Consider the following 15,080-nt stretch of genomic DNA (forward strand, 5'->3'; position numbering starts at 1 on the left):
AATTAGAGTATGTTTTTTTTTACAGTAAATTCTTGCAGTGTATTGTCTCTTTTATGTTTGCTGTGTTCGACATCCAAATATGCAATCTTCCCACTATGAAAGTTACTTGTAAACTTAAAAAAAAAACAGTTGTACTATTCCACATTACCTTTAAAAATAATAAAAATATAATTAAGAAATCTAGTGTAAAACTGTACTGAATCCTTAGTTTCAGTGTGGTTAAAAATAAATTGGTGCTCCCAATGGGCCATCACCAGGTAAGTGAAACTCGCTCTGCATGGTGAGCCCATTGCTACCCCTACTTTTTGGAGGTAGATTTCATTGGTAAACATCACGTAATTATTTGATAAAATTATGTCCAGTAATGCTTCAATTAATCTGACTTTGGAGTTCAAAGCCTCCTGCCATCTCAATCTACCTACAACCCATTCTATACCTGCCGCTTGTGGTATTGAAAAATACAGATCTATATTCTATCCTGTTGAGGTACTGAAATTCCTCAAGTATCATACTGTATAATAATTTCTCTTACACTATATGTCACTTTTCTAGTGTAAATACCTGTTTTATTATTACTTGTATTTTTATTGAAATCCTTTCATTTACTATGTAACAACATTAATTTTAATTTCTGTTTGCTACTACTGGAGCTTTTCTTCCTGGGCCTCTACTGAAAATGGAAATATATCCAGTTAGACTAGCCTGGTTAACAAATGTAAAATAAAATAAATAAATAATAATGTCTATTGTAAGGAAGTTCAGATCCTCCCTATACTCAAGTGCATTGATAGCGGAGAGGAATGCCCACAAATCTGTGTTTCATGTTCTACATATATTTTCAAAATTGAGTCCACCAATTTTGCACTAGCATATGTTATGGAATAGCTGGCATCTACTAATGCCCTCTTATATATTTTAGGAATGCTGAATAAGACTGGTACTCTTGGTGAAAGAGTTGATAAGTAGTTAAAGGTGTGCACATCCACCATTTCATCAATAAATAAGTCATTCAGAAATGATTTAATATGATTATATGCTATATTCAGTTTGTTTAAACTTACTTTGGTGTATGTGTCACTATCCACAACTGTTTGCATCCTCCCTACATAGTCATCTGTGTTCATTAACACTAAGCCACTACCCTTGTCTGGTTTAAGAATACATACTAGTAGCGTTCTTAATTCACACAATGCTTCCATTTCTGTTTTTGATACATTAAGAAATGTGTCACTCACTTGATTCTTAGCATGATTGTACAAAGACCTAAGGTCAAGTTTACAAATATGGTCAAAAAGTGTTAATAAAGGATGAATGGGAGAGTTATAAATACTTGGCACTTTCAATCCGTTATATTCCATAGGGTTATTACCAAACATTACAGCCAGATTTAACTTCTGAGTATACAGTTTCAAATCTATTAAAGTCCTATGTAAGTCAAAATGTCTTGCAGGTGTGAACGTTAACCCCTTAGAAAATAGTTCAATTAACAAATGGTCCATTTCGTATGAAGAAAAATTGTAGATTTTAAAATCACCATTTTTATTTGCAATTATCATACCCTCTTTGTTGTTTTTAATGCATGAAATCAGTCCTCTAGGGCAGTTATTTACTTTTTCTTTTTGTTGGCTCCCCACATATTGTGCACTCGGTGGTTCTGGTACATTTTATTGGTGGATGATCACATGGGAGGGTGTGTGTACAATATTTAAATGCTGCTAATTGTTTGTAATTTTATCTGAAGAAGTTCAGTCACTTGACTGGACGAAAAGTGCTTCATCATATTTTCTTATTTTATTTCATTAAAGTTAGTTTTTTAAGTGGAGTATTCTGTTTTTTTACCCAGATTGTTGAATGAAATTTTGGAAAGTGAGAGGATGCCTGAGGAATGGAGAAAGTGTTTTGGTACCGATTTATAAGAATAAGGGTGACGTGCAGAGCTGTAGTAACTACAGAGGGATTAAATTGATCAGTCACAGCATGACATTATGGGAAAGAGTAGTGGAAGCTAGGTTAAGAAGGGACGTGATGATTAGTGATCATACTACTGCCAATCATTAGCGGACCGGAGTTCCGCTGTGGCGACCCCTAACCAGGAAAAGCCGAAAGACACAAACAAAGTATGGTTTCATGCCAGGAAAGAGCACTACAGATGCGATGTTTGCTCTGAGAGTGTTGATGGAGGAGTACAGAGAAGGTCAGAAGAAGATGCATTGTGTTTTTGTAGACTTAGAGAAAACATATGACAGGGTACCTAGAGAGGAGTTGTGGTATAGTACGAGGTAGTTGGGAGTGTCAGAGAAGTATGTAAGAGTGGTACAGTATATGTACGAGGGTAGTGTGAAGCGGTGAGGTCTGCAGTGGGAGTGATGGATGCGTTTAAGGTGGAGGTGGGATTACATCAAGGATCATATCTGAGCCCTTTCTTATTTGCAATGGTGATTAACAGGTTGACAGATGAGATCAGATAAGAGTCCCCATGGATTATGATGTTTGTAGATGACATTATGATCTGTAGTGAGAGAAGGGAACAGGTGGAAGAGACCCTGGAGAGATGGAGATATGCTCTAGAGAGAAGAGGAATGAAGGTCAGCAGGACTAAGACAGAATATATGTGTGTGAATGAGAGGAAGGATAGAGGAATGGTGAGGATGCAAGGAATTAGAAGTGGCGAAGGTGGATGAGTTTAAATACTTGGGATCAGTAGTTCAGAGTAATGGTTAGTGTGGAAGAGAGGTGAAGAAGAGAGTACAGGCAGGATGGAGTGGGTGGAGAAGAGTGTCAGGAGTGATTTGTGACAGACAAGTACCAGTAAGAGTGAAAGGGGAGGTCTACAAGAGGGTAGTGAGACCAGCTATGTTATATGGATTGGGGACAGTGGCATTGACAAAAAGGCATGAGTTAGAGCTGGATGTGGGAGAGTTAAAGATGTTAAGATTTGCAATGGGTGTGACGAAGGTGGATAAGATTAGGAATAAGTATATTAGAGGGTCAGCCCAATTTGGAAAGGAGACAAAGCCAGAGAGGCAAGATTATGTTGGTTTGGACATGTGCTGAGGAGGGATGCTGAGTATATTGGGAAAAAGATGCTAAGGATGAAGCTACCAGATAACAGGAAAAGAGGAAGGCCTAAGGTAAGGTTTACAGATGTAGTGAGAGAGGACATGCAGGTGGTTGGTGTGACAGAGCAAGATGCAGAGGACAGGAAGAAATGGAAACAGATAATCCACTGTGGCGACCCTTAACGGGAACAGCAGAAAGATGATGATGATGAATGGCTCTAGTTATGAAAGCTACATCTGGCAGTATTGTTAATGAGCACTGGCAACAATTTCCAGTTATATGGAAATATCTGCTTTGTTGGATATGGTGTAACCTTGAAGTTGATATATTTAAGTCTGATGGTATGGGGATGCAGGGAGGCTGGCCCTTAGGTCATTTATGGCTCGGTCAATATTTATAATGTGAGTGTTTTGTTCCTTTTTAATTTTGTGACATTTTTGTGACAGCAATAATTTTGATGATTATTTGTTTTTTAGATGCTTGCACACAGAATCATATATATATATATATATATATATATATATATATACATACATGCATACATACATATATATACACACACACACACACACACACACACACATGCAAACACACATATAGTATGTATAGTATATATTTTAGGATTCCTATCACGTAGTCAAACTTTTATAAGTTTGAACCACATGGTTGAGACCATAAATTTGAATTTGTAAAAGTTAGAGCGTTTGAATGGAAATCTGCATAAGTGTAGGTTTCCATTCAGTTCAATGTGATGTGATCTCGGAGTTGGCATATTTAAGTAGTGGGGGGTGGGGGCAGCCCCCCACGTGGGGGGTGCAGTGGGGCTTGCCCCCCTGCTTCCAACAGTTTATTTTGTTGTCTGTTGCTTTTTGGTGGGGGCAGCCCCCCACGTGGGGGGTGCAGTGGGGCTTGCCCCCCTGCTTCCAACAGTTTATTTTGTTGTCTGTTGCTTTTTATTTTTTTTTTACGTAGTCGAAATTCTGTAACTTTGAACATAATGGTTTGACCATTAGGTGTTCGGAGTTATGGAACTTTGACTATGTGATATACACACTTAATGTTTTATATATATATATATATATATATATATATATATATATATATATATATATGTATATACACACATATATAGGTGATTATATTAATGTTCTGTCTGGTATTCTATCAGATCCTGAGATATATGAACCTGTTTTTTTCAATGAAATTAATGTATGTTTTAGTAAGATTGAGCATTGTTAGACTATATGATGCACAAGTGGATGCAAAATTGAATGATTTTTTTGGGCATCCCAGAAATGCATAAGTTTGGTATTGAAGACATTTTTCCATCTTTTAAACCAATTATTTTCAACAATGGCACAAAAACAGAGTTTATTTGAATATTTTTAGACTCTTATAAATCCAGTTATACAAAATTCAAGTTTCTGTCTTAGGGATTCATGGCATTACTTGATTCATTAAGACAGTATTGTTTTTTGGGCCAAGAAACGTGTATGTTTACTTTAGACATCAGTTTTTTATATACATGTATAGCTAAATAAGAAGGGTTTGAATATTTCAGGAATTTTATGATTAAAACAATAAAGTTAGATGAGAGTTTTGTTAGTACCTTACGCACTTTAACAGAACTTGTCTTGGATAACACTTTTTTTGGGTTTAACAAAGAATGCTATAGGCAAAAAAGAGGATTAGAGATTGGTGCCAGGATGGCACCATGTACATTAATGCAGTAATGAGCAGTAGGGAACATGACAATCTTTGTTCTAATAGTTTATTTTGTAATGTTGGATTCTATGAATATTCATTTTTCATATGGTCAGGCAGTTTCCAAGAACTCGACAATTTTATTTAGGACTTTAATGGTAGTACTACCTTTCTTAACTTTACACTGGGATGTAAAGGTGAGAGAGTGAAATTTTTGGATTCAGCAATAATGTTGAATGTGACATTAGGGGTTTTTAATAGTAATATAAGTATAGAAAAACACCTTTGTTATTAACTACCTTATGAACAATAGTCAGCATGCCACCTTTATGAAGGAAAATGTGGCTAGTGGTCAGTTTATTCATATTGGTAGACTCATTAGTTTGAATGATAATTTTGAATGTAAAGGAAAATATTTAAGACAACTCTTTTTGGATAGAGGGTATACCTCTATATATCTTGACAATGTCAAAGAAAAAAGTGAGGGCTTTGAGAAGTTCTAAGTTTCCACCTATATTAATCAGTGGCATTCTTTCTCTCAATAATCCTGATAAACAAAATAATTCAGGAAAGGGGTTTATTGGTTTTCCCTTACCTATTTCTTTTTATGCCACTGGCATCAGAAAAAATAGCTGTTGGACATAGGGACCTCAACAAATTATTAGGAGATACTCCTAATTTTTGTTATAAAACGAATTTGATCTGAAAAGATTATTTCAAAGCAGTCTTACTTATGATCCAAATATTAAGAAAGATATGTTTAAATGTAATGGGTGCAATGCATATTCATTAAGGAAGGTTCAAATGTAATTTTAAAACATTACAGTCTGCAGATTTTGTGAAAAAGTAGATTTACTTGTAACTCTACATATGTGGTCTATTTAGCCTCCTGTGACACATCACTGTTTTTATGTATGTAAGACTATCAGAAAGTTAAGTAAGAGAATCTCTAACCACATTCTGGCCATTAAAGATAACAATTAAAAAATGCTTTGGCAAAGCATGTTCATAGCTGGAAAGATTTTAGGAAATTTACATTGTTTGTGGTAGACCTTGTAAAACCAGTTCCTGTTTGTAGCAATGTGAATAATTATCTTGAGGTTTAGGAGTTGAACTGGCAAATATTTGTTAGGAATCAACAAATCTATTAATATTAAATGTCTTTTGAGAAGCTAAAATATGTGTTTTCATTAACATATTTGTTAAATGTTTGTTTCAGTATTTTAAACTTAGTATTCTTACTATTTAATGTTTTCTGATATTAATAATTGTTTTATTAGTCTGTTTACATTTTAAAATGATGTTTCTTAATTACCTGTTACAGTGTATATACCTTTAAGGTTTTGGGAATGATCAACTAAGGAGATCATGTGACACTTTTTTAAAGAATTTAATTGATGTTCTTGTAACTGCAATTAATTTCCAAGAAAGTTCTGTAGATGAAATTACAGAACAAAAGTGTTAAACTTAAAATTTGTGCAGCTTTTCACGTTTCATAAAAAGTTATAGCTGAATTCTTATAACTTTGATCGTGCTGACTTCGTGAAAGCTGTTATCAATTCCATATTTATATATGCTAAGGAGAGTTTTGAGTGCATGCATCTTGAGGTTTAGACTTCTGGCGTTGAGTAGCATTACTCTTAGTTTCTTATTCCTTGTGATACCTATTGAGGTGGGTTTGTCTTTTGAGCCTTGCCTAAAAAAAGCACTATGGGGGTAGCAAGAGCCTTTGCCAATATCCGAAAGCCCAGGGGTGACAGGTGCAAGCCGTCCCTAGCGAAGCATCATGGCTTGTCGAGCATGTCATCCCAGGCTGACAGGCATTGGATCCCCTTTGAATGACACCAATACTTAAGCCAATTGTTGAAATTGATCATCTTGTCTTCATATTGTGGCATCATTCTTGGTGAGGGTAAGATGCTTCTCAAGGTCAGAGTCATACCGGCCTGGGCCACATGCTCAGAGAGCTCCTGTATGCCTCTCTTCATGTAGTCCAGGGAGGTACATCTCAGGTCATTCACACCAGCATGGACAATGACTGAGTCATATTTGTACTTGCCTTGGAGTGACCTGAGTGCTTGTGTTATGTGGCGGATCCTAACACACGACAGGCAGCTCAATGTGACCTTCTCCTTGTTCAGCCTGGTGAGCGGGACGTCACTGTGCCTGATGATAGAGTCACCTATTACAAGTGTATCAGGTGTGTTGTTTAGCCTTAAGGCCTGTGACTGTTTGGCACACTGGCTTTGTGAGCTATGTGTTGCACGTGTTTTGTTTTGGGGTAGCGGTTGCTTGGGTGTCTGCTTTGGAGGTCTCTGCTGCTTAGGCAGATTTTTATTTAGAGCCTCCGAGTATGTTTTTGTGTGTTTGTGTTTGGTTTGCTGTCGTGGTAGATCTATGTGAGACTGGAATTGTACTGAGTGTGTTTTCCTTCTCCTCCTGACTGGTTACGCCAGTACTGAGTTGAGAGAGCTTAGCCTCCAGTTTGGCTATATGGATGCATCTCTCACATGTGTTGGAATTTGTTGGGAGGAGGAGAGGGTTGTTTGTGTACATGAGGCAGTTGTAACATTGCCTCAAGATTCCCAGATTCACCAGCTGGACCGGAGAGAAGATTGACAACTGACCTTTGGACATGCTAGAATAGTATTAGGAATTCCTTTATAATTGAAAAAAAGGGCCAATGAGGAACAAGGTACTCAAGAGGACTTTGTGAGAGTGTAGTGCTTTTAATTTTTTAGTGCTGACTTACATAATTGCTTTAGTGAGCAAGTGCCTTTAGTGAGCAAGTGCCAGGTAACTTAAATGCAATGTGTTACAGGTAACTTAAATGCAAAAACGACAAACAGTAACTTTTTTTTAAGTGAAACAAGGAAATGAGTACAGTAAACAATGCAGATATCACTAGGGATCCACAGAAGCACTGAAAAGCCACGTTTTAGGTGGTATTAGCTTTTCAGGGAAATAACAAGCAAACAAACAACAAGCATACAAACAGAGCTAGAATCGGCAGGCCTGGTTCTAGTCTATGCTACAGCAAACAAGGTGTACCAATTTCAGTAAGAAACAGTTGAAATATGCAGGCACTATAAGCCTTTAACCAGAAATTCCCAGCTCAGAAGGGCAGAGTCCAGCCTCTCCTCCCACAAGAGTGCAGACCACGAACCTTCTTAATGTAAAATAACTGGCCTGAAGCCCAAGTGCTTAAACCAGAACTTATACACTTTTAGAATAACAGACACTGAGCCCTCAATCAGAAGTTCCCAACTTAGAAGGATGTAAGCTACCTGTCCTGCCACCACAGTGCAGGCCACAAACCTTCCTAATGTAAAACAACTGGTCTGAAGCCCAAGTGCTTAATCCAAAAGACTTAGAATGATAGCTACACTTTAATCAAGTTACTACCAAGCAGTAATAAATACAACTGAATACTTTGAAGAATGCCTGGATTAGTGTTCAAGTTATACAAACAAAGGTAGATTCAGCAGGCCTGGATCTAGTCTATGCTACAGCAAACAAGGTGTACCAATTTCAGTAAGAAGCAGTTCAAATATGCAGGCACTATAAGCCTTTAACCAGAAATTCCCAGCTCAGAAGTGCAGAGTCCAGCCTCTCCTCCCACAAGAGTGCAGACCACAAACCCTTTTAATGTAAAATAACTGGCCTGAAGCCCAAGCGCTTAAACCAGAATTAATACACTTTTAGAATAACTGACACTGAGCCCTCAATCAGCAGTTTCCAACTTAGAAGGATGTAAGCTACCTGTCCTGCCGGTACAGTGCAGGCCACAAACCTTCTTAATGCAAAACAACTGGTCTGAAGCCCAAGTGCTTAAACTAAAAGGCTTAGAATGAGTTACATCAAGAAGTAATAAATACAACTGAGTACTTTTAAGATGACGCAAAAGCAAAATAAAGTAGGAAGAAACACAAATAAAGTAAAAGCAGATATATTTTTTTTTTTTTTTTTTTTTTTAGAAAAGTAGCAAAAACAGTAGTAAAAACAATTCACATGCAGTGCAAGCTGGCACACTTGAGTATGTAGCAATATTAGTCTACACTCAGTTTGAAAAAAAATATATATATATATATTATTATATTAATATTAATATTATATTAATATTAATATATATATATAAAATCACTCTAGGACACTAAATTGACTGTGCAACTACACAAACATCCAGATGATCAGGTTAATGTCAAAACAACAAAGGCTGCTACATTCTGCACATGCTCTGGACATATTTTTGCAGGGTTCAAGCCTTCTTGCACCCCCTGCTAATTATAGATGTATACGTACTCTGAGATTACACAATCCATGGGGAAAGGGAATACTCCACTATCCGGAAATTGTTGCTGTTATAAAATGTGTCATCCAAATGATGTCGAGCAAGCATGTGCAAATGTAGGTGTACAGTCGATCTAGTACCCCACCACATACACACACACACACACACACACACACATATATATTAATAATATATGATATAACAGACATGTTTAAAAATTTTGTGTGAATGGGCAGATGAAAATTACATTACCATAAACCATAATAAGGTAAGGTAATGACATTTGGTCTTTAACAAACTAATTCTTTTTACATTATTTGTGTAAGTAAAATGGATCGAGTGTCTTGTACAAAATATTGGGGATAGGAATTGATTCAGAGTTAGACTTCTGTGAGTAGCTAAGTGATGTAGTAAGGGACTGGAACAAAATAATAGGATGTATGAAAAGATTTATTAAAAGATTAATCAGATCTCGACTCAAAGTCAAGATGTAAGTCTAATTAGTCCAGAAACAGAAATCATACCATTTTGACGGTCCCTACCAAAAATTGTAAATGAATAAACTTAGTATAGTACGTGTCATTTCAAGTGGTAAGTGGTGAGTCAACAATAATAAAAGCAGAGAGACAAAAACCCAGTTAAAAAAATGAACTTTTAATAAAATACAAAGATAAAAGGTTTCACACTGCATTGCTTCTTCAAGCCTATATTAACTTGCTTCTTAAGTATGTGGAGAGTTAAAAAAGCAAATGTACCTTCACAATACAAATAAATAAAATAACTACTCATTACTGATACTCACTAAAGCAGTGCCTTTTTTCATTTTTTTTTTGTTTTGTATGCTTGTTCCTATTTTTTTGTAGCTCTCCAGCATCTCCTTTTGAAGACATTACCTTTCCCATATGTCATCTCACTCTATATTTTCCATATTTCCAAACCCAGATCTCTCCTGTATTGCTGAAACTCCAAGTCAGGAGGATGAATAGGAGGCTTCTTATCAAGATTTGAGCTATAGAGAGGCCAAAATGTGTTAGAAGCTACAAGACTATTAACTTGATGCATTTCAGAAATGTGTTTTCCTCTCTATGGTGCTGTTAATGTCCTTTAGTGAAACAGCTCTGCTAACTTCCTGGCTGCCCCATTGAAGACCATTGAGTTTATAGCTGGCAAACACTATCTTCCCTGTATTACTTCTGTCTTGACATCTCACAGAGGGCATGCCAGTTACTTGCTAAACAATCAGATTCATACTGGTGTAAGATTACTTAAAACTTTTCATTTTTTTTCTATGAGATTTTTTATATGGGCCCTTGATAGCAGTTGTATAACTAAAGACTTTACCCATTTTTTTGGAAGCATGGCATATACAAAGAAATGCTAGAATATCTTCTTACTGGATAACCCCACATGTGTATGTATGGACAGTCATCTTATTTTAATGACAGGATCACCTGTAGTGCTTGCAGTTTGCTAGTTATGGTACTAATTAAGCAATAATCCATAACTGAGTAGGAGTATATCAAGATTTACCCATGATTAATGCAGTTTGATCATGAGGGGGAAGTCCAAGTGGTCAAAAAAAGCCAAATGTGGTAAAGTTCTGATATACCCATATGCAGGAGTGGATTATTGCTATTAAATGACATTATTTAAGAAAGAAATTGCTTACCTTTCTTTAATAATGTCTTTATATAATGGCACTGTACTGTTCTTCCATTTTCACTGATGATGTACTGCACATGTTTGTGGGACTTAACATCCCCACACTTGCACAACACATCAGTATAGTACAGGACAATCTCTTTTGCTGTTTTTTGTATTTTTTTAAACTGTTGAGATTTTCCAATGGGCAGGGCAGAAATACAAGGAAAATCAGGTACGTTTCTGATTGTTTAGTTTTGTAGAACATACCTGATTTTTCTCTTATTTTGCTGTGCCTCTCAGCATATACCAATAGAAAGTCTGGTTGCTCAATGGTATTTCAGCAGCTGGACTTTTTTTCTATTTGTATATGCTCAGTTTACAATGAACACACTGACTGGGCTGTCCAGTCAGCATGCTCATGTTTGTATACTAATGAGAAGTCATTGTACAATTTATTTTATTGGTACACGACATTATATTAGCAGTTTTTATGGGATGGTGATATGATGCTGTTGTAAAGGATCTGACTTTAAGGTTTTCACTTGCAGGTCTGAATTATCATCTAACTGCAGATGTGGCAAAGAAAGAGAAAGGTCTTCAGTCAAGGCTTTCCTTCATTTTGTCTGGAGAAATGACAAGTCAGATAACTGATGAAATACAGCTGTCACATATGATGCAAACATGTAAGAATTACACAGTCTATGTAAAGGTAAGGGCCTTTTCATACAGCATCCATCTCTGACACTGATCCCTTTAAGAAGCAGTAAGGTAGATCACTCTGGAATCAATACAGTCTTTTTTGTGAAACAACTTTACTGCATTCAAAAAGAAGGAAAGAACAACACCACACATACAGTCCTTTTAAGTAAACCCATAGAAACTCAGCTTAGAACTACAACAAGGTAATACATACATGATTACTACATCTATCCTGGTGCTTCCTCTCAGTGACAGTATTACTAAGTGACAGTATTCACATGAAACACCCAGTTTATTATCTTCATTATGTAGCAAAAATGTTATGCAAGGCTCAGTCTCTTTCTTTGTGGGTAATAATCATGTTGTACTTCATCACATGTATTAACTTGTTCCATTTTTGCAATTAATTTAAAAATGTCTTCCACTTACAGTCATGCTTAAAATTAGATATAATATCTTTAATTGAACCACATCAAAATGTGTCTCGGTCAGGAGTATTTAAACCTCTCATCATATCTGACAGAATCTTATCTCATAGCATCCTAGGGTATGCCACCTGCCATATAAAACCTGTTATCAGAATTCAACTTGCTATTTAGGAAATCTCTAACAGCTTCAGCCACAAAAGTTTGGAAAACATATAATAGCAAATGTAAAACAAAAAATGTACCACCCGTACTCTTTTGATCACATTACTGACCAAGCTTTTTCCACCTATGAAAATCTTTAACATTTTTTATAATATTTAACAAAAGATTGTTTCAAAGTATTATCTAACCATGCACTCAATTATCTACTATGTTCTGCTTGAATCAAATATGGGAAAATATTTTAATTGTAAATGAGATAATAGTTTCTATCCACTGTCCGTGCATTTGTCTTTTTTCTTTTTATAGCTTGACATTCTATCAAAATTATGCAATATCTGAAAATGAACATGTTTGTATTCTTTTCACAGTGTATCATATTGATCAGAAATATGTCAATGATATCTGTATTTCTTTTCACTCTTCCATATCACCCGTATCATAACTGGCACAGTTTCTACCATCATATTGGCAATTAAAAGGACAGTGACATTTCTGAGTTAATCTTAACTCAGGCTGTATATGTTTTATAATTTGCCTGAATCAGATGAGTGAACCCTTTGAAAAAAAAAAAAACTCCATTAACATCAATGCCATATAAAACCATTCCACTTTATGAAAAACATTCTCTATATCTAGTCTTTTTTTAAACAATAAACATCTTTATTAAATGGTCATATATGCCACAGGCAATCTTACATTTATATAAATGAAAATAAACCATACTGACACAGTTTGAGTTGCATACATTATACATTTAATCCAGAAGAAATGACAACCAAGGTGTCTTCTCTAAAAATCGGTAGATATTTAATCCAGTTGTAACTCAAAGAATACAAACTGCACAGTATTCACAGCATGTAAACCATGAAGATGTATAAAAACACATCAACACTTTTGTTCCAACCATACATTACAAGGAACTTCATCAGATAAAACAGTCTCATATGAATCATGTATTTAAACTGCATTTATCCAATTAAATCTAATGAAATATAACACACCCTCTCCAGAAAAGCCAATCATACCTCTTACATATAACACACCTCTCAAAAGCACATGTACCACAGTTATAATAAAACATGTCATTGAATTAAACTTTCATGGTTTAAAGTTACATTACTACGATCAGTACTTAGATACATAATTATCTAATAAGGGCCTTAAGTTTTAACAAACATTTTAATAGATTCAGTTCCATTCAACCCAGGCCAAAATCGGATTTTATGCAGATTTGCCATGTAAGTTCCGCTTTCATCAAATATAAATCCCACGCCCCTCCTTGTTCTGATGTTTTCAATGTTTCTAAAATTATAAAATTAAATATATGCCCTTGATTTTGTAAAATATGCCTTGTTAAGGCATTTGTATATTTATTTAAACAAATGTCACTATAGTGCTCGGCCATTCAGTTTTTTAATTTACATTTAGTTTTGCCCACTTAAAAGCATGGGCAAGCCAAACAGATAACACAATAAACCACTTTAGATGAATTACAAATAGGTTTCCCGTAGTTCCTAATATACTGATTATTAACTGTAATTGCACTTTTTTCCTTTACATATCTACAGAAAACAGAAGCACCACATTTCACCATACATCCATTTCTTTTTGGTTCAGATATTCTTTCAAAAATGGTCTTAAAATTTAACCCCTTTTTTATACACGAAAGAAGGATTACTACCTAAAATTTTCCCTTCTAATAATTTCCCAATTTTTGAACATATTTCTTATACGTTGACTGTCTGTATTAAATACAGTTATAAAAGCATTTGATATTGTTCTCATGCACTACAGTATCATCTGTTCCACTAAGCATTATGTCTGTATCTGCTAGTTCCCTAGGTGTTATTGTATTTGCTAATGTCCCCTGTCTAACTTGGTGCATATTTTTATCCACCAAAAGAGGATTACAATAGCCTGAACCACTTTTCTGTATCACCTAATTACCTATTTCTCTTACCATATTACATGGATAACCCCTCACTAAAAATATGTTTGACGTTTCATATTCTTCCAAAAATGTGTCCCACATAGTACACATATGAGCCATCCTCACAAACTGCCTCTTAACGAAAGCTTGTTTCTGCATATAGGGGTGATTACTTGTAAAATGTAAAAACGTATTGGAGTATGTGACTTTTCGATAAATTTGAGGAATAAATCTGCTATTCAAACAATCCTTCCTAATAAGCACATCTAAATATGTAATTTCTTCATATCTAATGGAGTGAGTACATTTTAAGAAGGATGTAGTAGTGTTAATAAATTCTAAAAGATCAGTAACTAACTGGTTAGGGCCTTTCCACAGGATAAAGGTGTCATCTAAAAAATGGGTATACAAACAACAGTGGGAATAAAAAGTTTATGGAAATAAAAATCGTCTTTCCCATTCCAACATCACAATATTTGCGTATAACCCACCACAGGCAGACCCTATGGCCACACCTTCTTTTTGACTATACAATTCCTTATCAAAAATAAAGTTTGATCTCAGAACCATGTTTAACAATTGCTCGGATATATTGATCTGGTCCTATGCTAAACATTTAGATAGCAAATAATCTCAGAACCATTCTTCACCTATTTCATGTGGGATAACAGTTTATAAATCCTTAACGTCTATAGTAATAAATATTATTTATCAAAATTAACTGCATCCAACCTCTTAAGGAAATCTCACGAATCAATACATACGTGATGCTCATTTTGAACTAGGTTCTTCAATCTCAGATCTAGGAGTTTAGTCATGGGGTGAGTAATATAACGTCTAGCATCCACTACTGGGTGCATAGGAGGTTGATTTAGATCTTTGTGGATTTTAGATACTCCAAATATTGTTGGAGTTGTGGGAAACATGATGATTAAATAGCTGTATTCATCCACTGTAATCAACCCATCAATAAAAAAAACTTTTATCCTGGAATATGCCTGGTTAAATTCATTCAATGAAGTCTTATCATAAGTCCTGCTTTCAAAAGTCATCCTCATCTTAGTAGTATAATCCATATTGTTCATTACTACTAAACCCCCTCCCTTGTCCGGCTTCATAAGTCTGACACCTGGAGTTCCTTTTATTAAGTCAAAATTAATTT

At 35.3% G+C, this 15,080-nt stretch overlaps 1 protein-coding gene across 3 annotated transcripts in view; it reads left to right on the forward strand.

Moving 5' to 3' along the window:
• The window catches only part of ITGA9 (integrin subunit alpha 9), a 5,160,704-nt gene that overhangs the window by 2,196,635 nt on the left and 2,948,989 nt on the right, over window positions 1-15,080 (forward strand). For all 3 annotated transcript variants that reach the window (XM_044065011.1, XM_044065010.1, XM_044065009.1), the window contains exon 15: window positions 11,248-11,408. In XM_044065011.1, coding sequence (XP_043920946.1) covers window positions 11,248-11,408 — 161 coding nt within the window. The remainder of the gene's footprint in view (window positions 1-11,247; window positions 11,409-15,080) is intronic.

The sequence above is a fragment of the Protopterus annectens genome, chromosome 3.part0 (genome assembly GCF_019279795.1).
Source record: "Protopterus annectens isolate FY-2018-M chromosome 3.part0, PAN1.0, whole genome shotgun sequence".
In the NCBI taxonomy this organism is placed as follows: Eukaryota; Metazoa; Chordata; order Ceratodontiformes; family Protopteridae; genus Protopterus; species Protopterus annectens.